The sequence below is a fragment of the Hyla sarda genome, chromosome 12 (genome assembly GCF_029499605.1).
Source record: "Hyla sarda isolate aHylSar1 chromosome 12, aHylSar1.hap1, whole genome shotgun sequence".
Lineage (NCBI taxonomy): Eukaryota > Metazoa > Chordata > Amphibia > Anura > Hylidae > Hyla > Hyla sarda.
The window spans coordinates 45,086,094-45,113,069 of NC_079200.1; the positions used below are offsets into that span (position 1 = coordinate 45,086,094).

At 43.5% G+C, this 26,976-nt stretch overlaps 1 protein-coding gene across 1 annotated transcript in view; it reads right to left on the reverse strand.

The window, feature by feature from the left end:
- Positions 1-26,976, reverse strand: part of NSF (N-ethylmaleimide sensitive factor, vesicle fusing ATPase) — an 87,580-nt gene that overhangs the window by 45,164 nt on the left and 15,440 nt on the right. The window contains exons 2-4 of the mRNA XM_056547720.1: positions 9,224-9,309; positions 6,670-6,769; positions 4,862-4,901 (exon numbers count right to left, since the gene is read on the reverse strand). Of these exons, the coding sequence (XP_056403695.1) occupies positions 4,862-4,901; positions 6,670-6,769; positions 9,224-9,309 (226 nt within the window). The remainder of the gene's footprint in view (positions 1-4,861; positions 4,902-6,669; positions 6,770-9,223; positions 9,310-26,976) is intronic.

Consider the following 26,976-nt stretch of genomic DNA (forward strand, 5'->3'; position numbering starts at 1 on the left):
TTTTTTGTGCAAATATACACCACCTCGGAGGACACTTACCAAAGTGTTCTAAAGCATCTGAGAATTGTATTAAATTGGTACTCTGATTAAACATAATTTTTTTTTATTCAATAGATTATGCCTAAATAAAAATCTTTCTAATATAGGTCATAAAAAAATAAAAATAAAATCTTTCACACTTTATTTTACATTTGAAATCCTGCCCACTAGGTGTCACCCTACATGGTCCAGGAATCATTTTCCCCTCCTCACGTCGGGCACGTTCAGACCACTGCTGGCCAGGCAGCGTGGTCCAGCGTGGTCCGAAATGCACAGAGTTTCTGCAGAGTTTTGTTCGGCGCACACTGCTGCTCCGGCACATCTAACTATGTGAGCAGTGTACAGCGGGAAAATGCCTCAGCTCTGTGAAGTGTGAGGTAGGTAGAGATGGAGTGCAGAGTAGAGCGAGGGGAGTTTCTATATTTGCACAAAATTTTTCAAAGGACGTGCGCAACTTAAGTAAATCTTGAGCAAGAGTGTAAATTAGACAAGCAGTGTACAGGGGTAGATCTGTGTCTACAATAGACCCCTAATGATAAATCTCCCCCCTAGAGTTTTATATATATAACTTGGCAAAAAGTCTCCATTAAATATGTGTTATGTTAAAGACAACACACAAACCCACTGTGGTCTGGTCCTGCAGGGAAGCTCCCTCCTGTCAACTATTTCTTGCTTAAATACCAAATATAGCATTTTGATGTGGTTTTGAATATGAATTGGCCCCCCTCAATGGCGCTAGAACACATCCTGGTGTACCGACATGTTCTGTGCTAGTGACATGTCACGTATTCATGAGTTTTTTTTCTGGAGAGATTAAAATAAATAAATAAAATCATCAAATGATGCAGTTCACAGCGTGCACCATGACATGTATTCCGATTAAAAAAGACCATATTCACGGCGCCACTCATATTATGGGGCAAAAAAAGAAAACTATAGGAACATTTGTAAATATATGCATTTCTTATGAAAACAATTACAATGTACCTTGTCAATTGGACATGTCCCTATATAGTCTGGCACTGTCAGTGTAAAAGACCACCTACTTGTCAATTTATTCAAACATTTCCAAGAGGATCAATAGGAATACAGAGATGTAGAATTGCTTTTTGATGATAAATACAGTGATTTCTAAACAGACATGTCAGGAGAGAGGACAGAATAATCCTTAAATAATAAGTGACTGCTTCAATCATTTGGCAGCACCAAGCAGATGGAAAGCAACAAATACAAAGAAACATTAAAAAGAGAATTTGCATAGAAACTATAAAGTCCAGGAGTAGACTAGGGAGGAGATCACCTTTTACATCCTCTCCGGAATTTGACAGAAGTTTTTGCAGAGCCATCTGCTGCCCACAAAGCGCTTACCACAAGCTCCACATGGGCGCTGCCATATGTCAGACACTGAAGGGTTACAGCTCTAAGCACTGTGTCATTTACTAGAATTAAGGGTGAATTGCTTCAGAGCTAGAGACACATTCACCTCATCAGCCGAATCAAGAACAACTTCAGATTACAGGTTATAATCTACACATAACACAGTTCCGACCATCTTCTCGTGTAAAATTTAGAAATAGCCATATATAGGTTTTGGAGTTTTCAATGATAAGATTTTAGAATCTGTTCATCTTTATTTTATAACCCGATTCTCCCTCCCCTTAACATAGTAGACCATTTCTAGATCCTTAAAACAAAACATATGTTTGGGAAACGGCGAAATGTATTCCCTAGTAGACTGCGATTGGTCTATTACATCTTGTGCACATAAACGACCATACATAAAACACAGCTGCACATGCAAAAAGAAATGAGAGAATTTGTGACAAACTTTATTAGATAACACAACCGCTAATACATAGTTACATAGTTCATAAGGTTAAAAAAAAGACCAGAGTCCATCAAGTTCAACCTATAAGCCTAATGAGTACCTACTGAGTTGATCCAGAGGAAGGTAAAAAACCCTCATACTAGAGGTAGAAATTCCTTCCCGACACCATGGCCCTATACAAGACCACAGTGACCGGAAGAGGAGAAAAAAAAAAATCACATAATACAAAACACAGGAAGAACATTACGTTACAGTCATTAAAAACAACTTTCGACATGTTAAAAGTTGTTGATCACACCACTAAGACCGGCTGTGATCGTGAGTTTTTGGCCTGGGAAGTAGAGACGGCATTGAGCTCCCCTCCCGGGCCGGCCAAGAGATCTGTACATTTCTCTGCATAGACTTCTATGCAGAGAAATGGACAGATCTCATGGCTGGTAGGGAAGCAGAGCACAATGCTGTCCCCACTTTAGCGGTGTAATCAACAACTTTTGACTGATTAACATGTTTAATCTGCCACTAGAGGAGTCTGGTAGCAGTTTACCCCTCTTCTCTCTATTCAGAACACAAACATTCAACTGTGGACAGGAGATTCAGCATGGGTACACGGATTGGTCAACTTCAAGAAGTGACTGATCACTTGGTGCCTTCTGTATATAACCAGGGCCAGGGCAAGGCATAGGCAATGTAGGCAGCTGCCTAGGGTGCGATTAAAAAAAAAAAAAGAAGAGGGGGGTGCAATTTTATTAGGAAACAAAAAGTCCTAAGAAGTGTGTCAGCACTACTGCTGCTGGCACCTCTTATCACCAGGCACCATCTACTGACGTTGTAGACAAGATCTCAACTGGATACCCAGATTCAGAGCTGCTAGAAGTAGCCTGTCTCCTGCCAACTTCATGACTGCAACTATTAGTTAGAGGTAAACTATCCTTTATAGAAAATTTTAAATTATGTTGTCTTTATTTATATGTATGCATTTATTTATTTAAAAAAAAAAAAATTTTCTGGGGGGGTGCGGTACCCAAAAAAAGGCCAACATGGTAAGTTGTCCAGTCCCAGTATCCCAATAACTCACGTTATTTACTTTAGTTATTAATACTTTTTATGACTTGGCTACTTGGTGTATGTAAACAAAGTTATCTTACTAAGCTACAGTGGACTTCAGTGTAGGAACAGGTTAATGTGTCGCCATACTGTTCACACAAAGCTGAGCATGCACTTACTGTGTAATACCCAAGAGAGGATCTATTCAATTCATAAATACATCCCCCCCCCCCCCTGCAACCACTGACTGACTAACAGGCTAATAAAATATCAACACTAAGCCAAGGGAGCAGGGGCATCCGAGGGATTATTTATAGGACGCAGAGTCAAGGATAATTCCCATGTGCCTCAATTATATAGAGCACGGCCGGAAACTACTTTCTGATTCAGTAAGGCGCAGAACGCAGGATTAATGAAGGGAGCTATCCAGTGACGGACATAATTCTCCACGCTTCACATATTAAGGACACATTCAGGACTACAGTGACATGTAAACTCCTAGACTAAAAACTAATTCTTATAATAACCAGATTTTGGGAAGGACAAAAATCTTAGTATGCCCTATTGTCCCATGGAGGTTTCCCATATTACAGATCTGTGTCCCCATTACTAAAACCACACTGACCAGGTCCTATCACCACTTCTGAAAAAAGAATAGATTTGGGTAACAGCGGATTTGAAAAACATGGCTACTTTCTTCATAAAACAGTGCCACATCTGTCCTCAGGTAGTGTCCGGTATTGCAGCTCAACCTGTGGATAGCTGTGGTGCAGTTACTTTGAAAGAACAGTCACATTTCCCTAATCAACTTCTTATCCCAATATGACAACTTATTACCTCTCCACCAGATAGGTACCAGGTGATAAGTATCTAATCAGTGAGAGTCTAACTGCTGGGATCCCCATCAATCATGAGAATGTGGTACCCTGGGCCGCCTATAAAACGCAGTGGTAGTCGAGCATGTGCAGTGTCCCACCAATTACTCACTATGGGAGAGCCCAAGACAGCAGAGCACAGTACTGATCTCATGATTATTTGTGGGGTAGGATGTGCATGATGGAAATCTCTAAGGCTTGCCCAAAGCATAAAATAGATGGTGGCTGGTCTAAAATTGTCTGGCAACTATTACCCAAATACACACAGCCAAGATGGCAGCTAATATTCACATAGATAACAGATGCTGGGTAAGGGACCAAACTCCTACATCATGCATATCCAGTGAGAAGATAAATAGTCAAGAACAAGTAAACTCCTTATTTAGAGGTGTAATTGGTAGCTTCTGGGCCCCCATGCAAAATCTGCAACAGTGCCCCATGTGCCAATAATACTGGTCTCTAATGGGGCAGATGAGCTTTGGGCACCAGGGCCCCGGGGTGACTGCTACCGCTACACCCCCTATAGTTACGCCCCTGCCCTTATTAGGGTACATTCACACCACGTTTTGTACATACGGGTGCCGGATCCGCGGGGGGAGGGGCAAACCGTGCGCTCCCGTACCCCGGCCGGATCAGCCCGTGGCTCCATTTACTTTAACGACCCGACCGGAGTCACACGGTGACTCTAGTCGGCTCAGTTTTGACCCGCATGCGGTTTTGGACCGGACCTAAAACAGTAATAAACTACGGTTTTAGGTCCGGTCAGGAAACCGCATACAGGTCAAAACTGAGCCGACCGGAGTCACCGTTTGACTCCGGTTGGGTCGTTAAAGTAAATGGAGTCACGGGCTGATCCGGCTGGGGTACGGGAGCGCCCAGTTTGCCCCTCCCCCCGCGGATCCGGCACCCGTATGTACAAAACGTGGTGTGAATGCAGCCTAAGATAGTGGCCAGCTCCAGGAACTCTCCTCGCTGCAATATGGTAAGAGGAAATAATCTCTGGGGCTACTGACCATCCACACTACAAATCCCCAAATTAACAGTTTCTATGTTTTGTGAGAGACCACTTTCTTACCTTCCACCTCCTGCCCAATGGAGAGACCGGCCCATTTCCTCTATAGAGAAAGCAAAAACAATCATTTGTATTATGAAATGGGAGACACAGGAACATCTGCAATAACTACATAGATGGCATGAAACCTTTTACAACTATATGTAACTATATAACTTTATAAAACTCATGTTTTGTATCCTTCTTGGAATGCCCCAAATGTATTCTGCAGGATGTTTATTTCGGGTTGCCTAGAAACTGCGTTACTTTCCATCTTGGTGACCACCATGTATCTACATGTGCAGAAGAGTTTGCAGTAATTTTTATCTATGGTCTCTCCATCCTGTGTGTGTGTTTGCCTTAGTCTCCTCACTTTGTTAAGTTTCTGCAATGAAAAATGTCCTCCACTCATCTGAATAGCGTTACTTTGGCAGCACGAAAATGGATGATCCAACCTATCATGGATTTCAGATGCATAGCAGAATTTTTAGCAACATATGTGTGGGTGAACAGAACCTTATAAGTACAGTGATGCCTCAACATACGATGGTAATCGGTTCCAAACGGACCATCGTTTGTTGAGGGATCCGTGCAATGTAAAGTATAGGACAGTGGTCTACAACCTGCGGACCTCCAGATGTTGCAAAACTACAACACCCAGCATGCCCGGACAGCCGTTGGCTGTCCGGGCATGCTTGGTGTTGTAGTTTTGCAACATCTGGAGGTCCGCAGGTTGTAGACCACTGTTAGAGGACGTTGTACTCGCGTTTCCCCGCCGCTCCGGACCGTCACCGCTGCCCGGGATGTCGCCGTCGATCGCTGTCGCCGCGTCCCCAACGCTCCGGCAAGGCCTCTGCTTCCCCGGCATCCTCGCTCTCCGTCGCCACCATCACGTTGCTACGCATGCCGCTCCTATTGGATGACGGGACGGCGTGCGCAGCGACGTGATGACGTCGATGGAGAGCGCCGACGATGCAGAGGATCCCGAAGAGGACGCGCTGGAGCCCCGAGGACAGGTAAGTGATCATCAGCGGACCACACGGGGCACCGTAAACGGCTATCCGGTGGCAGCTGAAGCAGTCTGCGCTGCTGGATAGCCGTTTATGCGATGGCCCAGACATACAAAAGCAACATCATATGTTACCATCGTATGTTGAAATGATCGTATGTCGGGGCCATCGTAGGTCGAGGGGTCACTGTAGTGAGCAATATTTAAAGGGGTACACCACTGGAAAACTTTTTATTTTTTTATAAATCAACATAAATTACTTCTATTTAAAAATCTTAATTCTTCCAGTACTTATCAGCTGCTATGTTTCACAGGAAGTTTTTTATTTTATTTATTTTTTTATTTCCTTTCTGTCTGACCACAGTGCTCTCTGCTGACACCTCATTACAGGAACTGTCCAGAGCAGAGAGGTTTGTTATGGGACCCGGACTGGTGAGGATCTAAGATTGAATCATTCAATCGAAACGCGTCACTCTTGTGTGTTATGCGATTCTGTGTGATTTCTACAATAAAGAAGCATCCACTCATGAGCTGCTGAGTGACATTCTTCCTTATATTGACTTTACGCTTGGACTGAAAAACGTAGGACATGCCATTTTAACATGCCAAACGTTTTGACTGATGGAAGGTCAGATACTAAGACCCTCAACAATCAATAGGGAGAAGAGCCCAGCTGATGCGCTCCTTTGTTTATGACAGGCGCTTGAGCGTGCAGTGTATGGATTTATAGAAAGCGGCATATATTTTCTACGAATCTGTTGAAGATCTCTTTTGTGTGTCCCCTGTCATGATGGAACATAAAATATAAAAATATTTGTCTTACCTGAGGGAGGCTAAAAGCAATATTGCCTGGCAGGACAGTGTGGTGGGTCTTCACGGTGAAGATATACCGATGGTTAGGTGAGATTCTTACAACAACATGCCTAGAAACAGATGATGGGTGTGTGAATATCACATTCTTAATTATCTAGATAACAAGCAGATCTTATAATAAAGCAATCGCATATAAGGTTCCTCTACTAAAAATCTGTCCCCAAAGTTTCTGCAAACAAAAAACAAAAACTGCACACAAAAGAAAAAAAAAAAAATTTTTTTTTTAAATGATCTTCTGTAAATTTTCTTCTTAAGGATTTCATCAGTTCCTCACAGAAGATTTATCACCTCTGCAAATAAAAGTCTCACATCGTGAGGGCGGAGGAGAGTTTTCCATTAGTCAGAAGAAGTGTGGTTTTTAGTAAGTGTTCTCCTGGAGATGAGAACCCATAATTGTATAGTTGGCGATGATCACGACTGGCATCTCTACATTCAAGAATCCTCCATCATTATCCGGATTTGTTATTTACACACAACCGAACTAAGTGTTCTGCAAATGTCCTGATCCAAATGGGTTTTCTAAAGAGCCTGCTGAAAGCACTTGAGGTGTTGTCTAATTTAGAAAACCCAAATTTCACATGCTCCATTTATAGAATTACCTTGCCGATAATCCGATAATGCCCCACCGCACGCAACATCCACCCCCCCCCCCCACCCCCACGCATCGCATATCACACCGCCCCGGCCAGAGACCGCTGCCGCCGCTGCCCCATTGCCTCCTCTATACCCGGTTTTATAATTAACAATCTCTCCAAAGGAAACAGCAACAATCGCCAGGTCCAGTGTAGTAGCAAACTGATATTTATTGCATCAATAACAGCAACGTTTGGGCTAAAAGTGAGCCTTTCTCAAGCATACTTGAGAAAGGCTCCCTTTTAGCCGAAACGTTGCTGTTATTGATGCAATAAATATCAGTTTGCTACTACACTGGACCTGGCGATTGTTGCTGTTTCCTTTGGAGAGATTGTGAAGTGTACCCGTCCTTGGCGTATCGGTGGATTACGGGCACATCCCCAGTGGTCATCCAGTGCTGGCTCCCTCTGTGTTTTTTCTCGGTTTTATAATTACCTGTTCCCGGGGTCTGCGCTACTTCTGGCTCCTGCTGCGTCCTGCATTACGCTGTGCGCTGCGCAATGACGAGTGACATCCTCAGCGCGACGTCACCGTCAGTGCGCAAAGTGACAGCTCAGGACGCCGCCGGAGCCAGGAGGATCGCGGACCCCAGGCACCGTGAACAGGTAATTAAAAACCTGGGAATGGGGGAGGCAATGGGGCAGCGGCGGTGGTTGGACTGAGGACCAGCAGGGCAGAGAAGCGGGCAGCGACGGCAGTCTCTGGCACTGCAAACACCGCTGCAGTACATTGATTTAAAGCGCACGCTTTAAATCATTGATCTGCAGTGGCGTCGCTGGGGGGGGGCCTTGGGGGGTGTTCGGGATAAATAGCCGATAACATATACCGGAATATCGGTATAAGTTATCGACTATCGGCCTTAACCTCCACAGATTATCGGTATCGGCCATAAAAAAATCAATATCGGTCAATCCCTACTTAAGATATGACTTTACCCTAGTGTACAACCCCATGTACCAGGTTCAAGTAATGCTATACCATCCCTGTGGGATAGTATCTGCAACGGCCAACCGGAGGGGAGCCGCATGCAACTCAAATACTACAGAATGGACCCAAGGTTAGTAAGGGGCCAAAACTACAAAAACCAAACTCCAGGGTGAAAAACCCCTTTATGCACACCCCTAAAATAGACTTAAAACTTCCCCAAGGTGAAAGGTAAAACTGACATATGACAGGGTGATATGCCATCAACTGGAAATACTGAGAATAATTCTCTTAGTAATGATAAATTGCAGTGATGCAGTCTACCGCAATTAGCTCCAGTCTATGTATGTTTAAAATTAACACAACATGCCAACCTCTACATGTTTCGCTGCTACAACAGCGTTCTCAAGGGGTGTATTGTGGTAAGGTCGGCCTTGCCACAATACACCCCTTGAGAACGCCGTCTTAACGGCGAAACATATAGAGGTTGGCATGTTGTGTTAATTTTAAACATACATAGACTGGAGCTAATTGCGAATTATCATTACTAAGAGAATTTTATATTTTAGGGGTGTGCATACAGGGGTTTGCATGCAACTCAAGTGACTGATTGTGGAATAGGGTGATGTGACGCATACCACAGCAACACATGATGCTTGGGTCCAATGGTTAATTGTAGTTGTTGAAGTCTATAGCACATACTAGAAGTTTACTATATATATGTACAGGGCTGGATCTGTGATTTAGGTCTTCAAACAGACACAGATTTGGATCATAATACCCTCAGGATGTAGCACACAGCTAAAATAACTACAAAATGACTAAGCCATGTTCGTTCAATGCTGCAGGTGTGACCACAGAGACATGGATTCACCACATACAAAACAAGATAATTTATAAAAAGTGCGCCAAAGAAAGAAAAAATAAAACATCAGCGCTATACTCACTGTCCAGACTGGAAATCCTTCTCATTCACCACAGCGCAATTTGTAATGGAGAGCTCATCTGTAGGGCATCGCGCCGCTTGCATAGTCTGTAGAAGGGGGAAAAAAATAAACATTCAATTATAACCCAACAACAAGATGATTATAATAATTATCTATGGGCGTCAACGGGCCGACCAACTAAACCATCAATACCGGGAATACTGTTATTAACTTCAGGGCAGATGCAGGCTGTCAGGCATGATGGGAGTTTTAGCGCTTTGTAACCACTGGAGAGTCACAGTTTGGGAAATATTGCTTTAAGGGAAGGTCCGCCTATACAACCATTATTATCTTACAGTTGTAATGCATATCCAGCGACAAATGTATCTATGTTGCAAATAGTTTTATTTAAAGCTCTCCTGCCATTTTGTTTATACAGCTTCTATGGAGGCCTATGTCTCTCCATGGTAACAAAAAACATTATTTTTTTTAAATTAAGGCAAAGTTGCTTTATGTATTTTAGATGAATTGGAACAGATAAAAGTAAATAAATTGCTTGTACAAGCAGAAGTACCCTTTAAGTTTGTGGTCTAGAACATGACAAAAAAAATAAAAAAATAAATTAAATAAAAAGGTGGGTAAGAATGGGCTAAAATGACCTGTAATTCCACTAAATCATAAAAAAAAATTAAAAATAATAAATAAATGTACGACTGCCGTCAGCCTTCAGTTCCAAGATGCGCTCTACCATTTCTGACACTTTTCTTCAAAGTAGAAGGTTTTTATTTTTTCAATAACAAAGAACGCAGTGACCACGACACAGAGTCAGTAATAGCATAGTAGATAATGGGGGGGGGAGGAGGGGGGCTGGGGACTGGAGCGTATGGCATTTCGGACACTTTATCTTGTTATTGATGCAGTAGAAAAACTGCTGAAACCAGCGCTTCCAATGATATCCCTCTATTTATAGCGGTGCCATAGATCAGGCTCCAGTCAGTGAGATATAAAGGAATCAATGAATCCGAAATATTTGGAGAAGAAGTTTAAAAGGGATACTCTGCCCCTAGATATCTTATCCTCTATCCAATGGGGGATAAGATCTTTGGGCCGGCGCTGCGGCGTTCAGAACATGGAAGCCTGGGGCTTCCGTGTTCGTGACGTCATGCTACGCCTCCTCCATTCATGTCTATGGGAGGGGACATGACCGCTAGCACCCAGCAGTCACACTCCCTCCTACAGACATGAATGGAGGGGGGGGTAGCGTGACGTCACGAACACGGAAGCCCCAGGCTTCAGTGTGCATAATCGCCGAAGCGCCAGGAGATGGCAGGGGTCCCAGCGGAGTACCCCTTTAAATCTCCCAATAAAACAACAGACACCTATACTACATATACTTTATATGTTTAACGTGAGAATACCCCTTTAGCAAGAACAAAATTATTATACACTATATGCACTTGCTCTGCCACTGAGAAAAAAACAATACTCAGCAATTGTCCCACATATATTAACCCATAGAGGCAGCCTATGCACATGTTATGGGGCTGGTATTCACTGAAAAGGATCCTACATTACTTAAAGGGTCCTGGGACACTGGGACCCAAGCTCATGTATCACAAACTTTTATTGGGGTATGCCCCAGGGCATGTTTTACACCCACACACAGATGACGGGTGAAGACACCTACACCACGTTCTGATGATTTGCAGGAACCAATTGTTTTCAGATCAGTAAGCAAAACATAAATCTTGCCAATCCCATTGACATATATATATATAAACAATGACGCTCAGCTGTCATCACGTCTCTGCCGCGGCCCCGCATGCCATTATTTTTCTCTTATTCTACACAAATAGGCTCACTGCTGCATTAAATATATGACAGATGGCAGGGATATGAATCATTCGGAAGAAATGCATCAGGCCTTGGTGGCCATGTTGACTTTTTATAAGCATACTCCCTTAAATGCCTTTGGACAGTTTTTTTTCTACTGGGAAAAATGAGCAACTACCAATATAGATACCATTACAGCCACAACAGAAGTTGCCACCTAAAATATCTACCACATTTGCAATTCAAGGCCGTAGAGAAGCCGAGTGGCAACCACTCTGTAAACCGTGATAGCTATTACATCGGTAGTTACCCAGCTTTACAAAAAAGAAAAAAGTAAGAAAGTCCCGAAAATATTTTCTAAAAGGGTTATACCTATCTGGGATATGCAATCTAATTAAAATTGGTGGAGGACTGAGCACTGGTGGCCAGGGGCACCACTTCACAGGGAATAAAAAACAATTATGGACCGCAACCCTTTAAAGGGGTACTCCGCCCCAAGACATCATATCCACTATCCAACGGGGATAAGACGTCCGATCGCGGGGGGGGGGGGGGGGGAACCCCTGCGATCTCTCCTGCAGCACCCCCTATCATCTGGTGCAGGGACCGGGCTTCGTTCTGTGCCCGATTACTGGCGATGCAGGAGCCGGAATATTGTGACATTAATCCCCCCCCCCCTTAATGCAAGTCTATCAGTGGAGGAGTGTCAGCGATTACGCCCCCTCCTATAGACTTGCATTGATTGGGCGGGCGTGACAACAAGAGGGGTCGGGGTGTGACATCACGAGGGGGTGTGACATCATGAGGGGGCGGGACCATGATGTCACGATCCTCTGGCCCCTGCATCGCCAGTCATTAGTGCTCGCTCCGTGCACCAGATGATAGGGGTGCTGCAGGAGAGATCACAGGGGTTCCCAGTGGCGGGACCCCCCGCGATCAGACATCTTATCCCTTATCCAAAGGGGATGTCTGGGGGTCTCTGTGATATGTCAGTATGTGAGTGATATGTGATGACTACATAACAATGGGATACCTCTATACCTCCAAATATACTTTTGCATCCATTCTGACATCAGACACGGAGAGGTGCCAATGAATGTTGGGCGGTACAGTGGCTGCGGCAAGCATAGAATGCCCAACAAGTATTGTGCATGAGTTTTATGAATTGGAAAAGAACCTATGCACAATACTCACCCAGTCATTGTATAGTTGCTTTGCCAACTCTCAGTGTGCACTTGCGTTTTTTTTTCACGCGGAAGTCAGCTCTGGCAGGAGAGCATGTCTGGAGGTACAGCTAAATTTGTTGATTATCCATCCTCAGATGGGTACCCAGCCAACCAGCTGTTTTCCAGAGCCATGGGGCCAGCATACACAAAATCTCCTAATTCAATATCTAAAAAAGTGGCAGCAGATAAAAAGAAATATATAAAAAGCAGTGCAAATCAGAGCAGATGTGCAGGCCTGACAGTGATACATAAACAATGGTTTAAACCTGACTAAAGCATCATGAAGACCTACTCTAGCCGAGGATGTAGTCAGGAGATGGGCATAAAAAAAAAAAGGTACACACATAAGTCACATAAACACCAAACTAAAAAGAAAAAAATGCCATGGTGCCATCTCTGCAACATATATAGGTAGAATAAAATGAAGATAAAAAGAAAAGGAAAAGTGAAAATTGTAGAAGAATAGAAAGGAAGAAAAAAAAATGAAAAAAGCGTGTGAGTGGGAAAGTGGACAGAAAGCACAGAAAAAAAATGAACCAACCCAGCCGAAAACTCCTGTGTGTTCTGGAAAGAGTCCCATGTGTACCCAAGCCTGGAAAAGGAGTCTGGCTTATCCAGATTGGCCAATACCAAGTCCACTAACCTACAAATACTATTTAAGGCAGTGTTTCCCAACCAGGGTGGGAGATGTAGTTTTGCAACATCTGGAGGCACCCTGGTTGGGAAACACTGTCTTAAGGTCTCTACAAACTCCAGTCTATGAAGAGTCACAGTAGACTTCAAGTGCCTGGGAATAATGGCTCAAAAGTTCCTTAGCAGGTCTATTTTAGCTAGAAATACACCTAGTTATTAAAGCAAAGTAATTCCAGGAAAAAAAAAATAAACTATATATATATATAAACTGGCTCCAGAAAGTTAAACAGATTTGTAAATGACTTCTATTAAAAAATGTTAATCCTTCCAGTAGTTATCAGCTGCTGAAGTTGAGTTGTTCTTTTCTGTCTGACCACAGTGATCTCTGCTGACACCTCTGCTTGTCTCAGGAACTGTCCGAAGCATTAGAGGTTTGATATGGGGATTTTCGCCTACTCTGGACCTCTCCTAAAACGCACAGAGGTGTCAGCAGAGAGCACTATGGTCAGACAGAAAAGAACAACTCGACTTCATCAGCTGATAAGTACTGGAAAGATTAAGATTTTTTTAATAGAAGTAATTTACAAATCTGTTTATCTTTCTGGCACCAGTTGATATAAAAACTATTGTTTTTCCAGTGTAGTACCCCTTTTAGATCAGCTACAATGTTTATCCCCAGATAGCACAGGGACCTTGATTGCAACGTAACCCAGAAGAGAACTTCCTGAGGTAGAGAGATATTCGAGAGCTCAGACTTGTTGGTATTAACCTTGAAGCTACTGAAGACCCCAAAGTCCGTAAATTGCCCCCAAATGGCCAAAAGGGAAAACATAGGAGGGATGTATCATATAAAAGCAGATCATCAGCATAGAGCAACAATGTATATGACCTATTGTGGAGGAAAAGACCTGTAATAGTGGTTTTATCCTAAAGGGAAAATGACCACAGACTCACCCGCACTAACCTGAACAAACAGGTAGATCGTGCAGGAGACCCTGTTTCTATCGCTTCTTAGTCTGCATTCACACCACGTTTTGTACATACGGGTGCCGGATCCGGCGGGGGAGGGGCAAAGCGGGCGCTCCCGTACCCCAGCCGGATCAGCCCGTGACTCCTTTTACTTTAATGACCCGACCGGAGTCAAATGGTGACTCCGGTCGGCTCAGTTTTGACCCGTATGCGGTTTCCTGACCAGACCTAAAACAGTAGTATACTACGGTTTTAGGTCCGGTCCAAAACCGCATACGGGTCAAAACTGAGCCAACCGGAGTCACCGTTTGACTCCGGTCGGGTCATTAAAGTAAATGAAGTCACGGGCTGATCCGGCCGGGGTATGGGAGCGCCCGGTTTGCCCCTCCCCCGCCGGATCCGGCACCCGTATGTACAAAACGTGGTGTGAATGCAGCCTTACAGGGAGAAAATCGGTGCAGCTGTTCCAGAGATGTGTCTGTGGCTAATAGTGTATGGTAATTTTGTTTCTTTCCAGAATTAGGGATGACCCAATATCGATACTGATATCAGGACAGATACTGGACATTTGCACCACTGCCAGTAGGCATCATGGAGGTGCCCTGTGCACGCTACCGAACTATGCAGCATGTTCAGCAGCAGTGTGTGTCATAGCCAGGACCTGTGGCTAAAGCCAAACATCACTGATCTCTTTAGACACAGGGACGTGACTTCACAGCTACGCCCCCTAGTGACGTTGTGCTGCCTCTGAGACGGGGACGTGAGGTCACGCAACACACCCTCCATACATGCATGGGGAGAGCTGAGGTCCAGGGTGGGAGAGTTCCCCTTAAAGGGGTACTCCAGTGGAAAACATTTTTTTTTTTTAAATGAACTGGTGCCAGAAAGTTAAACAGATTTGTAAATTAATTCAATTAAAAAAATCTAAATTTTTCTACAATTTATTAGTGGCTGTATACTACAGAGAAAATTCTTTTCTTTTTGGATTTCTGACAACAGTGTTCTCTGCTGACACTTCTTTCCGTGTCAGGAACTGTCCAAAGCAGGAGAAAATCCCCATAGCAAACATATGCAGCTCTGGACAGTTCCTGACTCGGACAGAGGTGTCAGCACTGTAGACAGACGGAAAAGAAATCTAAAAAGAAAAGAATTTCCTCTGTAGTATACAGCAGCTGATAAGTACTGGAAGGATTATGATTTTTTTTAAATAGAAGTAATTTCAAAACTGTTTAACTATTTTCTACTTATTTACTATTTTCCGTCACAAAATAACTGCTGTTATTAATAACGGGCTATAATGGGTTAAAACGGCTATTAGAAAAATCCCATAGACTAAAATGGGATTTTCTAACGGCCGTATAGGATTTTGTAACTGCTGTTTTCAGCTGATTTTCAGATGGATCTTTAAAACGGAGTAATTTTGTAGTGTGAAATAAGCCTAAACAGAGCTTTGAAGCTGGGAATTAGGAGCCATTTTTCTATTGAATTCAAAGGAACTAAAAAACAAACATTTTTGAACCATAAAACTTCAAAAATGTCCCAAAATACTATGTGTGAACATAGCCAGACAGAAAACTCCTTATATTGTATAGTGGCTGTGCTGGGTTTTCTGCAACTCCACTACTAGAGATGAGCGAACTTACAGTAAATTCGATTCGTCACGAACTTCTCGGCTCGGCAGTTGATGCTTTTTCCTGCGTAAATTAGTTCAGCTTTCCGGTGCTCCGGTGGGCTGGAAAAGGTGGAAACAGTCCTAGGAGACTCTTTCCTAGGACTGTATCCACCTTTTCCAGCCCACCGGAGCACCTGAAGGCTGAACTAATTTACGCAGGAAAAGTCAGCGACCGCCGAGCCGAGAAGTTTGTGACGAATCGAATTTACTGTAAGTTCGCTCATCTCTATCAATTACCATTAACGCTAATGTACACAGCTGGCCAGAAATCCCCTTTAAGAAATTGACAGAGGAGGCCGACTCAAGGACAAAGTATCGACTCAAGTGACAACAAGAGTTTCACGTAAAAAGATGCTTTGGGGGTTTAAAGGTAACTCTAGGTCAGATACAGTGCCATAGGTCAGATCAGCTGCTCACCCCCACATAGGAGAAAATCCCTAAGGCTTTAGATACATCTCTGTAATCGGCTGACCGAATAAGACCATAAGCTTGTCAAACTGGACACCATGCTCTTGCTTCCTTCTCCTCGGCTGGAGCAGTTGTGGTTTATGAAAGATCAAAACATCCAATGAGGAGCTGAATACACATCATAATTGTATGTATTTCTTATAGGACAGAGATTTCGGGGTCCTTGCTTATAATACAGACCCACTTTTCAGCATACAAAGTCCTATAATTAAGTACAGTGATCCCTCAACTTACAATGGCCTCAACATACAATAGTTTCAACATACAATGGTCTTTTCTGGACCATCGTAAGTTGAAACCAGACACAACATACAATGTACGGACAGTCCAGATCTGTGATACCTGTCAATGGCTGGAAGAACCGACCAATCAAAATGGGCATTCACTGGTAAAACCCCTGTATTACTGAAGCGTATGCACTGACTGGTGTCTGGTAGCGCCCCCTACAGTACAGAGTAGTATTACATGTTCTGTACACTTTACCTGTACCAGGGTTACCTGCTCCTTTGGACACCAGGTGAGGGCGACTAAATTACTTTTTTTACTTACAGGACCCTGAAGAAGCTCCTGTCCTCTACATAAACCAGTGTTTCCCAAGCAGGGTGGCCCCAGCTGTTGCAAAACTACAACTCCCAGCATGCCCGGACAGCCAAAGGCTGTCCGGGCATGCTGGTAGTTGTAGTTTTGCAACAGCTGGAGGCTCCCTGCTTGGGAAACACTGACAGACAGTGATTTACAGCTCCCAGCAGATCTTTCTTACTTTTATATGTAAGGATTTGCTTTATCTATATTAATTATCTACTTATTTTTCTTTAATTCTCACTTTTTCCTATTTTTGGATGACATTTTGGGGCTTCAGAACCAATTACCAGGTTTCCATAGAGTTCTGGTCTCAACATACAATGGTCGTCCCAGAACCAAATTAATATTGTAACTTGAGGGACCACTGTACTATGGTAGCGTTGTATTATGACATAAAAAAAAGGTTCCTACATTAAACCACTATAAAGTTCCAGCATGAATAACACAGAAGAATGTGCTCCATAGAGACACCGGATCAGCAGGAGAATTTTAGGACATGTGAGCTAAAAACCAACAACAGGTCTCAATTACCTACTAAATCCAGGCATACGAAGGGCTCTTACATCCCCTTTGGCAATATTATAGGACATTTTACATGGTGTCATTATTTTGGCACTGTATAGTGGTGCCAGCTTCTGCCAGGTCCTTCTGGTGGACCCAGCTGGTCCAGGCACTACACACAGAACCATTCGCCAGGTAATAGTCCAGTAGAATTACCATCCCCAGCAATAACAGCTGATCACCGGGACCAGAAAAGCTTTATTCAATACCAAAGCTCCTGCATTTTGCACCCAACATTTCCATCCTGAGGGACACCATGAACGTAACAGAAGCCACAACAGTGTACAGCAGTGTTCCTCATCCTCTGGCTTTCCAAATGCTGCTACAATGCCACCATGGTGGGAGTAGTAGTTCTGCAATAGCTACAAAGCCACAAGTTAAAGGGTACCTCTCATCAAAAAAAATTTTGATATATTATAGATTAATGTATGCAGAATAATTTTACAATTGCATGTTATTAAAAAATATGCTTCTTTCTATTTCATTTTCCACTTTGAAGAAATGACCACTAGGGGTCTCCCTACCAGTCCTGGCAGCAAGCATTTCAGACTCATGCTGGAGTCCTAAACACTACGAGCTGCCAGTCTGCTTTGTTCACAAAGGAGAACACTCAGAGCTGCCAGCCTGCTTTGTTCACAGCCTGTTTGGCTGTGAACAAAGCAGGCTGGCAGCTCTGAGTGTTTAGGACTCCAGCATGAGTCAGAAATGCTTGCTGACAGGACTGATCGGGAAAAATACAATAGAAAGAAGCATATTTTCCATTAACATGCTATTGGAAAGTTATTCAACATTCATTAATCTAAAATATATCAAAAAAGTTTATTTGATGAGAGGTACCATTTAAAGGGGTACTCCAGTGCTCGGAGCCAGAGGCCGTGATTGTGACATCACTCTAGGCCCCCTCCATTCATGTCTACGACCAAAACAGTATTTGGTGAATGGGAGCCTACAGATCAGTTTTTACGCTTATGCTAAGAAAATTTCCAAACGTATAAAAGGTAAAAAGGTCACAAAGTGTGAACAGAGTGAATCATGTAACTGATGGTAAAGGCCACACAGGGACCTGCTGTATTAAAGGGGTACTCCACTGGAAAACTTTTTTTTTTTAATTTTTTTTATTATTAACTGGTGCCAGAAAGTTAAACAGATTTGTAAATTACTTCAATTTAAAAATCTTAACCCTTCCAGTCCTGATCAGCTGCTGTATGTTCCAGAGGAAGTGCTTTTCTTTTCAAATTTCCTTTCTGTCTGACCACAGTGCTCTCTGCTGACACCTCTGTCTGACTCAGGAACTGTTCAGAGTAGGAGCAAATCCCCATAGCAAACCTATCCTGCTCTGGACAGTTCCTAAAATGGACAGAGGTCAGCAAAGTTGTCAGACTAGAAAGAAAATTTGAAAATAACTTCCTCTGGAACATAAATCTGTTTAACTTTCTGGCACCAGTTGATTTAAAATTTATAATTTTTTTTTTTTTTTTTTAAAGAAAGAGTTTTCCAGGGAGTACCCCTTTAAGGAACACACTTCTAGATCCACAATATACACTGCTCAAAAAAATAAAGGGAACACTTAAACAACACAATGTAACTTCAAGTCAATGACACTTCTGTGAAATCACACTGTCCACTCAGGAAGCAACACTGATTGACAATCAATGTCACATGCTGTTGTGCAAATGGAACAGACAACAGGTGGAAATTATAGGCAATTAGCAAGACACCCCCAATAAAGTAGTGGTTCTGCAGGTGGTGACCACAGACCACTTCTCAGTTCCTATGCTTCCTGGCTGATGTTTTGGTCACTTTTTAATGCTGGCGGTGCATTCACTCTAGTGGTAGCATGAGATGGAGTCTACAACCCACACAAGTGGCTCAGGTAGTGCAGCCTAATCCAGGATGGCACATCAATGCGAGCTGTGGCAAGGTGGTTTGCTGTGTCTGCGTAGTGTCCAGAGCATGGAGGCGCTACCAGGATACAGGCCAGTACATCAGGAGATGTGATGGAGGCCCTAGGAGGGCAACAACCCAGCAGCAGGACCACCTGTTACCTATTCCTTTGTACAAGGAGGAGCAGGAGGAGCACTGCCAGAGCCCTGAAAAACGACCTCCAGCAGGCCACAAATATGCATGTGTCCACTCAAACGGAAATAGACTCCATGAGGGTGATATGAGGGCCCGACGTCCACAGGTGGGGGTTGTGCTTACAGCCCAACACCGTGCAGGACATTTGGCAAAGAACACAAAGATTGGCCAATTCGCCACTGCGCCCTGTGCTCTTCACAGATGAAAGCAGGTTCACAATGAGCACAATGACAAAGTCTGGAGACACCGTGGAGAACGTTCTGTTGCCTGCAACATCTTCCAACATGACCGGTTTGGTGGCTTTCCAGTAATGGTGTGGGGTGGCATTTCTTTGGGAGGGGGGGGGCGCACAGCCCTCCATGTGCTTGCCAGATGTAGCCTGACTGCCATTAGGTACCGAGAGGAGATCCTCAGACCCCTTGTGAGACCATATGCTGGTGCAGTTGGCCCTGGGTTCCTCCTAATGCAAGACAATGCTAGACCTAATGTGGCTGGAGTGTCAGCAGAGTGTAGGATGTGTAGGAGTGTGTCCTACAAGAGGAAGGCATTGATGCTATGGACTGGCCCGCCCGTTCCCCAGACCTGAATCCGATTGTGCACATCTGGGACATAGTGTCTTGCTCCATTCACCAAAGCAACGTTGCACCACAGACTGTCCAGGAGTTGGCGGATGCTTTAGTCCAGATCTGGGAGGTCATCCCTCAGGAGACCATCTTCCACCTCATCAGGAGCATGCCCAGGCATTGTAGTGAGGTCATACGGGCACGTGGAGGCCGCACACACTACTGAGCCTCATTTTAACTTGTTTAAAGGATATTACATCAAATTTGGATCAGCCTGTAGTGTGGTTTTCCACTGTGATTCTGAGTGTGACTCCATATCCAGACCTCCATGGGTTGATAAATTTGATTTCCATTGATCATTTTTGTGTGATTTTGTCAGCACATTCAACTATGTAAAGATGAAAGTATTTCATACAATTAGTTCATTCATTCAGATCTAGGATGTGTTATATTAGTGTTCCCTTTATTTTTTTTGAGCAGTGTATTAAAGCAGCTTCATGATTATCATATAGAAACAGCAGCAAGCGAAGCACCCTGACAGTAGAAATGTAGGAAACGCTTCTTCCATTGGTGCAATTCACAGACAAGAAAGCATCTTTAACCCATCTGTGCTGTCTGAGCGGTTACTTGGAAAAGCCTTTGATTCTAGGGGAGGATATCCCTGTAATATGTTATATGGAGGAATGAACAGAGAGACGTGTCCATAGGTCTGTAATCCATAAGGCTGGGCATACTTACTGGCATTACTACTGTGGCCAGTGATTTCCAGTAAGCATGGCACAGCCACATAGGGGGAGATTTATCTACGGCACTGCACCGGTCCAGAGTTGCCTATAGCAACCAATCAGATCGCTTCTTTCATTTTTCAGAGACCTTTCCAAAAATGAAAGAAGGAATCTGATTGGTTGCTATGGGCAACTCAGCAACCTTTCCTCTGGACAGGTTTTGATAAATCTCCCCCATAGTGTATAGTCTTTACCAGTTGGGCAAGTCATCTGCTGAAAAAGACAAGTTGGGCAAGAGATTCATAGGCGTTCATATATCACTTTGTTATTTGATTACTGTGCGCTCCGTAAGAATGAGTTTACAATGCATTTACTCAGTAGGTCGTAGCTATACGTCAGAATCCTGTGAACAGTATACAGATGTATACTGTGGCGTACTACAGCACCGGTGAAAGTTATTTTAGGGTCTCTCCAGAGATGTTCAAATGGGTTGAAGTTAGGGTTGCCACCTGGCTGGTATTTTACCGGCACAGCCGATATTTTGGCCGCCTTACTGGTATTTTTATATTAAAAATACTGGTAATGCTATGGCCGGTATTTATCCAACCAATCCTCCAACTCCCGGAATGTTGCACCATATACTATACCAGTGTTTCCCAACCAGAGCGCCTCCAGCTGTTGCAAAAACTACACCCAACCGCCAACAGCTGTCCGGGCATGCTCGGAGTTGTAGTTTTGCAACAGCTGGAGGCACCCCTGGTCGGGAAACAGTGACCTATACTATATACTACTATACTACTATAGAGTCCAACATGCTGGAAGTTGGAGTTTTCGTTTGGGGCAGCTGCTGAGCCACAGGCTGTATCAGGGCATGCTGGGAGTTGTAGTTAGTAACTAACTGCAACTCCCAAATTTAATTAAAAAAAAAAAAAAGCGATCAACAAGTCACATCAAAACAAAAATGGTCCATTCAAAAAACTACAGATCGGGGCGCAAAAAATGAGCCCTCATAAAGTCCCGTAAGGAGAAATTAAGAAGTTATAGGGGTCAGAATAGGACAACATTTCCCCACATGTGTATCCTGTGATGTTACGCATATATAATTAATTATGTAAATTAGCATGGCAGGTATATTTTTGGCAAGAAAGGTGGCAACCCTAGTTGAAGTCAGGGCTCTGGTTCACTCAAGGAAATTCACAGAGACACTCCTCGAATTACTACTGCGTTGTGTTTAGGGTCCTGTTAAACCTGTTGAGAGCAAACGTTGACCAGTTGCCCATAGCAACCAGACCGCTTCTTTCATTTTTAACAAGCCCTCTGAAAAATAAAAGCAGCTATCGGATTGGTTGCTATGGGCAACTGGATAACTTCGCCCTAGCACAGGTTTTGATAAATCTTCCCCATTGTTTTGTTAGAAGGTCTGAGGTCCAGATCACTCAATCAGGTTTTCATTAAGGATCTATTCACACGTTCAGTATTCAGGATTTCAAGCTGTGTTCCGTCAGTCAGTTTACATTGAGATCTGCAGGAGAAAATCCTGCGCATCAAATCTGCGCAGAATACTGTACATGTGAATAGACCCTAAAGAGATATCCAGTGGTGAAAAAAGTATCCCCTATTCTAAGGATAGGGGATAAGTTTCAGATCGCGGGGGGGGAGGGGGGGGGGGGGTCAGACTGCTGGGGCCCCCTGCGATCTCCTGTATGGGGCCCCGGCAGCCTGCAGGAAGGGGGCGTGTTGACCACTGCACGAAGCAGCGGCTGACATGCCCCTCAATATAACTATGGCAGAGCCGGAGCGCTGCCTTCGGAAATCTCCGACTCTGCCATAGCTGTGTATTGAGGGGGCATGTCGGCCGCCGCTTCGTGCGGTGGTCGACACCCGCTATCTGGCCATCGAGCCGGGCCCCGTACAGGATATTGCGGGGGGCCCCAGCGGTCGGACCCCCCGCGATCTGAAACTTATCACCTATCCTTAAGATAGGATAGAAACCTGCCACTACGAGCAGACACACAGAGCTTCCCAGCTGCAGCAAGGCGGTCATTCTTGTGACTGCTGTCGGTGCATCCACAGCGTGAAATACACTACGTATGCACTATGTGACCCTAACCTTAGGGCATGTCTACACAACGTAATTTCATGAAAGCAATTGGATTCTGCTGCAACAGAATTTCTGAGCAAAATTTTTCAGGTGAATTCCTCTCAGAAATTCTGTTGCAGCAGAAACCCATTGCTTTCAATGGGATTCTACTGCACTGTGCACCTTGTGGAATTTTGGTGGTAGAAACATCTGCTGCAAAAATCCCAATTCTGGAATCCACTGAAAGAATTGACAAGTCAATTCTATTGGAGGAAATGCATTGCTGTCTATGAATATGGCACGTTTCCAAGTGGTCTCAGTGCTGGCATATTCTGCCGGCATCCGCTGTCTGTGAAATGGCCGGAAATGTTAATTTTGGTTTTATCAGACCAGAGAATCTTGTTTTTCCCAGTCTAAGAGTCCAATAGCTGCTTTTATTTGGCAAACTCCAGGTGGGCTTTTATGTGTCTTTTACCGAGGAGAGGCCACTATGCCATAAAGCCCATAATGGTGGAGTGATGGTTGACCAACATCTGCACACAGGATCTTTGGAGTTCAGCCAAATTGACCATTTGGGTTCTTGGTAATCTCACTTATGAAGACCCTTCTCCCCCTACTAGTTTGGTGGGGTGGCCAGCCCTAGGAATAGTTCTGGTTATTTCAAACTTCTTCCATTTAAAAATTATACAGACCACTGTGCTCTAGGTACCTTTCAGTGCAGCAGAAATGTTTTTGTACCCTTCTCCGATCCTGTCTCTGAGTTCTGCAGCCAATCCCCCCCCCCCCCCCCTAACATTTGTTGGTTGGTTTTTGCCATGATCTGCATTGTCAGCTTACAGTCAGGTCCATAAATATTGGGACAGCGACACAATTCTAACATTTTTGGCTCTATATGAAATGAAACGAAAAAGATGTGCATTAACTGCAGATTGTCAGCTTTAATTAAAGGATATTAACATCCAAATCAGGTAAACGGTATAGGAATTACAACAGTTTGCATATGTGCCTCCCACTTGTTAAGGGACTAAAAGTAATGGGACAGAATAATAATCATAAATCAAACTTTCACTTTTTAATACTTGGTTGCAAATCCTTTGCAGTCAATTACAGCCTAAAGTCTGGAACGCATAGACATCACCAGATGCTGGGTTTCATCCCTGTTGGTGCTCTGCCAGGCCCCTACTGCAACTGTCTTCAGTTCCTGCTTGTTCTTGGGGCATTTTCCCTTCAGTTTTGTCTTCAGAAAGTGAAATGCATGCTCAATCGGATTCAGATCAGGTGATTGACTTGGCCATTGCTAACATTCCACATATTTCCCTTAAAAAAACTCTTTGGTTGCTTTTGCAGTATGCTTTGTGTCATTGTCCATCTGCACTGTGAAACGCCATCCAATGAGTTCTGAAGCATTTTGCTGAATATGAGTAGATAATATTATCAATCAATAAATACAAGAGAAGCAGTTTCATTGGCAGCCATACATGCCCACTATGCCATGACACTATCACCACCACCATGCTTCACTGATGAGGTGTAGGCTTAGGATCATGTTCCTTTCCTTCTCCATACTCTTCTCTTCCCATCACTCTAGTACAAGCTGATCTTGGTCTCATCTGTCCATAGGATGTTGTTCCAGAACTGTGAAGGATTTTTTAGATGTCGATTGGCAAACTCTAATCTGGTCTTCCTGTTTTTGAGGCTCACCAATGGTTTCCATCTTGTGGTGAACCCTCTGTATTCACTCTGGTGAAGTCTTCTCTTGATTGTTGACTTTGACTTGCATACACCTACCTCCTTCATCTCGCCAACTGTTGTGAAGGGGGTTCTTCACCAGGGAAAGAATTCTTTGGTAATCCACCACAGTTGTTTTCCTTGGTCTTCCGGGTCTTTTGGTGTTGCTGAGCTCACTGGTTGGTTCCTTCATTTTAAGAATGTTCCAAACAGTTGTTTTTGCTATCTCTCTGATGGGTTTGTTTTGTTTTTTCAGCCTAATGATGGCTTGCTTCACTGATAGTGACAGCTCTTTGGATCTCATCTTGAGAGTTGATAGCAACATATTTCAAATGCAAATAGCACACTTCAAATTAACTCTGCACCTTTTATCTGCTCATTGTAATTGGCCATGGCGAGAAGCCATTTGTCCCATTACATGTGGTCCCTTAACAAGTGGGAGGCACATATGCAAACTGTTGTAATTCCTACACCGTTCACCTTATTTGGATGTAAATACCCTCAAATTAAAGCCAACAGTCTGCAGTTAAAGCACATCTTGTTTGTTTCATTTCAAATCCATTGTGGCAGTGTATAGAGCCAAAAATGTTAGAATTGTGTTGATGTCCCAATATTTATGGACCTGACTGTATATATACACACAAGGCTGTGTCTTTCCAAATCCTGTCCGATCACCTGAATTCCCCACAAGTGACTGCAGTCAAGGTGTAGAAACATCTCAGAGGTGATCAAGAGAAATGGGAGGAGCAGGGCTAAATTTCAAGGGCCATTGGAAAGGGTATGAATGCTTATGTCCATTAGAAATATTTCTCTTTTTAATAAATTAGCAAATAATTCTAAAATTCTGTTTTCAAATACTCATTATGGGGTATTGAATGCAGAATGATGGGTGAAAAAGTGAAATTCATTTTCATGTTAGCACAAGGTTTCAACATGCCAAAATGTGCAAGGGTCTTAAGACTTTTCCAATACATTGTACATCTAAGATGAGAACAGATTCCAAGCAATAAACTCAGGGCATATTTGTACAGTCTGTGCCAATTTGCACATGGGACATACAGATTTGGAAATGAGGGAAAGTTATGAAACTGTCTAAAGGTAGGGTCACACACAGCGCATATGCAGCGTATTTCTTAAATTTAAAGACCCCTTAAGACTGAAAAACCAAAGAAGAATGTTGTAATATCTGTATGAATGTGTGTTGCTATCCCTTTAAGGTTTAGTAACCTAAGATGTGCGTGGTGGTATACTGGGGGGGGGGTCTCTATCAAGATTCTGCTGCAAGGCAACAGATAAATAATGCAAACTGCTTCTAAACCCAGAACCTTCCTTGTGCTCAAATTATTCAGCGACTATGAGGACAAACCCAACCTCCTCCCTCATAGATCCTGCAGCTGCACAGAATCCAGGTCACTGAGGGCTTCTCCGTCACATCAAGAGATTGTAATGGGTATCTGAGGAATCAGTGCCTTATGCTATATCTGGCCTCCGTCTGCAGGGATGGCTGCGGATTCACACCCTCTCAGGCCTCTGCCCACATACTGTATCTACACCAAGAGGAATCCAGGGACTTTCATTTACTGCGGTCACAGATTAAACCCTTTTTCATGTAAATGATACACATTGGTCCTGGTCGGTATGCAGACACTCTACGACGTCACACTATGGCAGGGGTAGTGAGGGAGTGTGAAAGGAGAAGAGAGATGCTGCTGTAAGAATAGAAGGAACACCTCAGCTACAAGCAGAACACAAAGAAGGTGCAACCCACCCTAATCCATCGACACGTACAAATTGTAGTACCATACATGGAGTACTATTAGTATACCCAATATACTCAAGAAAAAAAAAACATCCGTACTTATAAAACCAACCTTCAAATATCTACTTAGGAGATTCTTAGTTAAATGGGCCTGGTCACCAAACAAATCCAAAAAATTAAAATTACATTTTTGATTGGGCGGGGCTGGGTGTCTAGACCCTGACCAGTTGTAAGAATAAGCCAGGAGGAGTGTGCGTTTAGTGCGTTTCCTTTTGGGGCCGTGTCACATGACCAAGACAGACACAGCGCAAGTCTATGGAATCATTTCATCACATAATGATAGAGTAGGGAGAGGTGCAGGCAGCCGCGTGCTTCTCTTTCCACTTGTAGAGAAAAGAAAGAACAGAGTAGTCCGGCACTACTGGTGCAATCCAATGATAGCGTAAACGACTTTGTACAGGAAAGCTGTGCTACAGAAATGCTGGTGGTGGTGCTAACGTATTAGAACAATTCACAGACTTGCAATATGTAGGTAAAGAAAAAATGTTGCACTCAAGATGTTTTGTAGTTGCCAAAAATTCAAAACATCTTTATTGAAGCGGCACGAAATACATCAGTGCAGAAGGAAGGGAAGGAATACAAACACCAGCTCCAAATGAGCTGACTGCGATGGGCCATTTTGCAGTAACCACTTGTACTAGTGATGGGTCAGGATCTGACCATTCAGACCCTGACCGATAAAAACTTTCAGACATGTTTCTAGAATCTGTCAAAAGGTTGTTGATTTATAACTTCTCATCTCTCGGATTAGTGAGGGTCCTAAGCTGGGACTCACAAGTATCGAGAACAGAGGATCCTTGCCACCAATTATGTCCCATGTAATAAAAAAAATTATA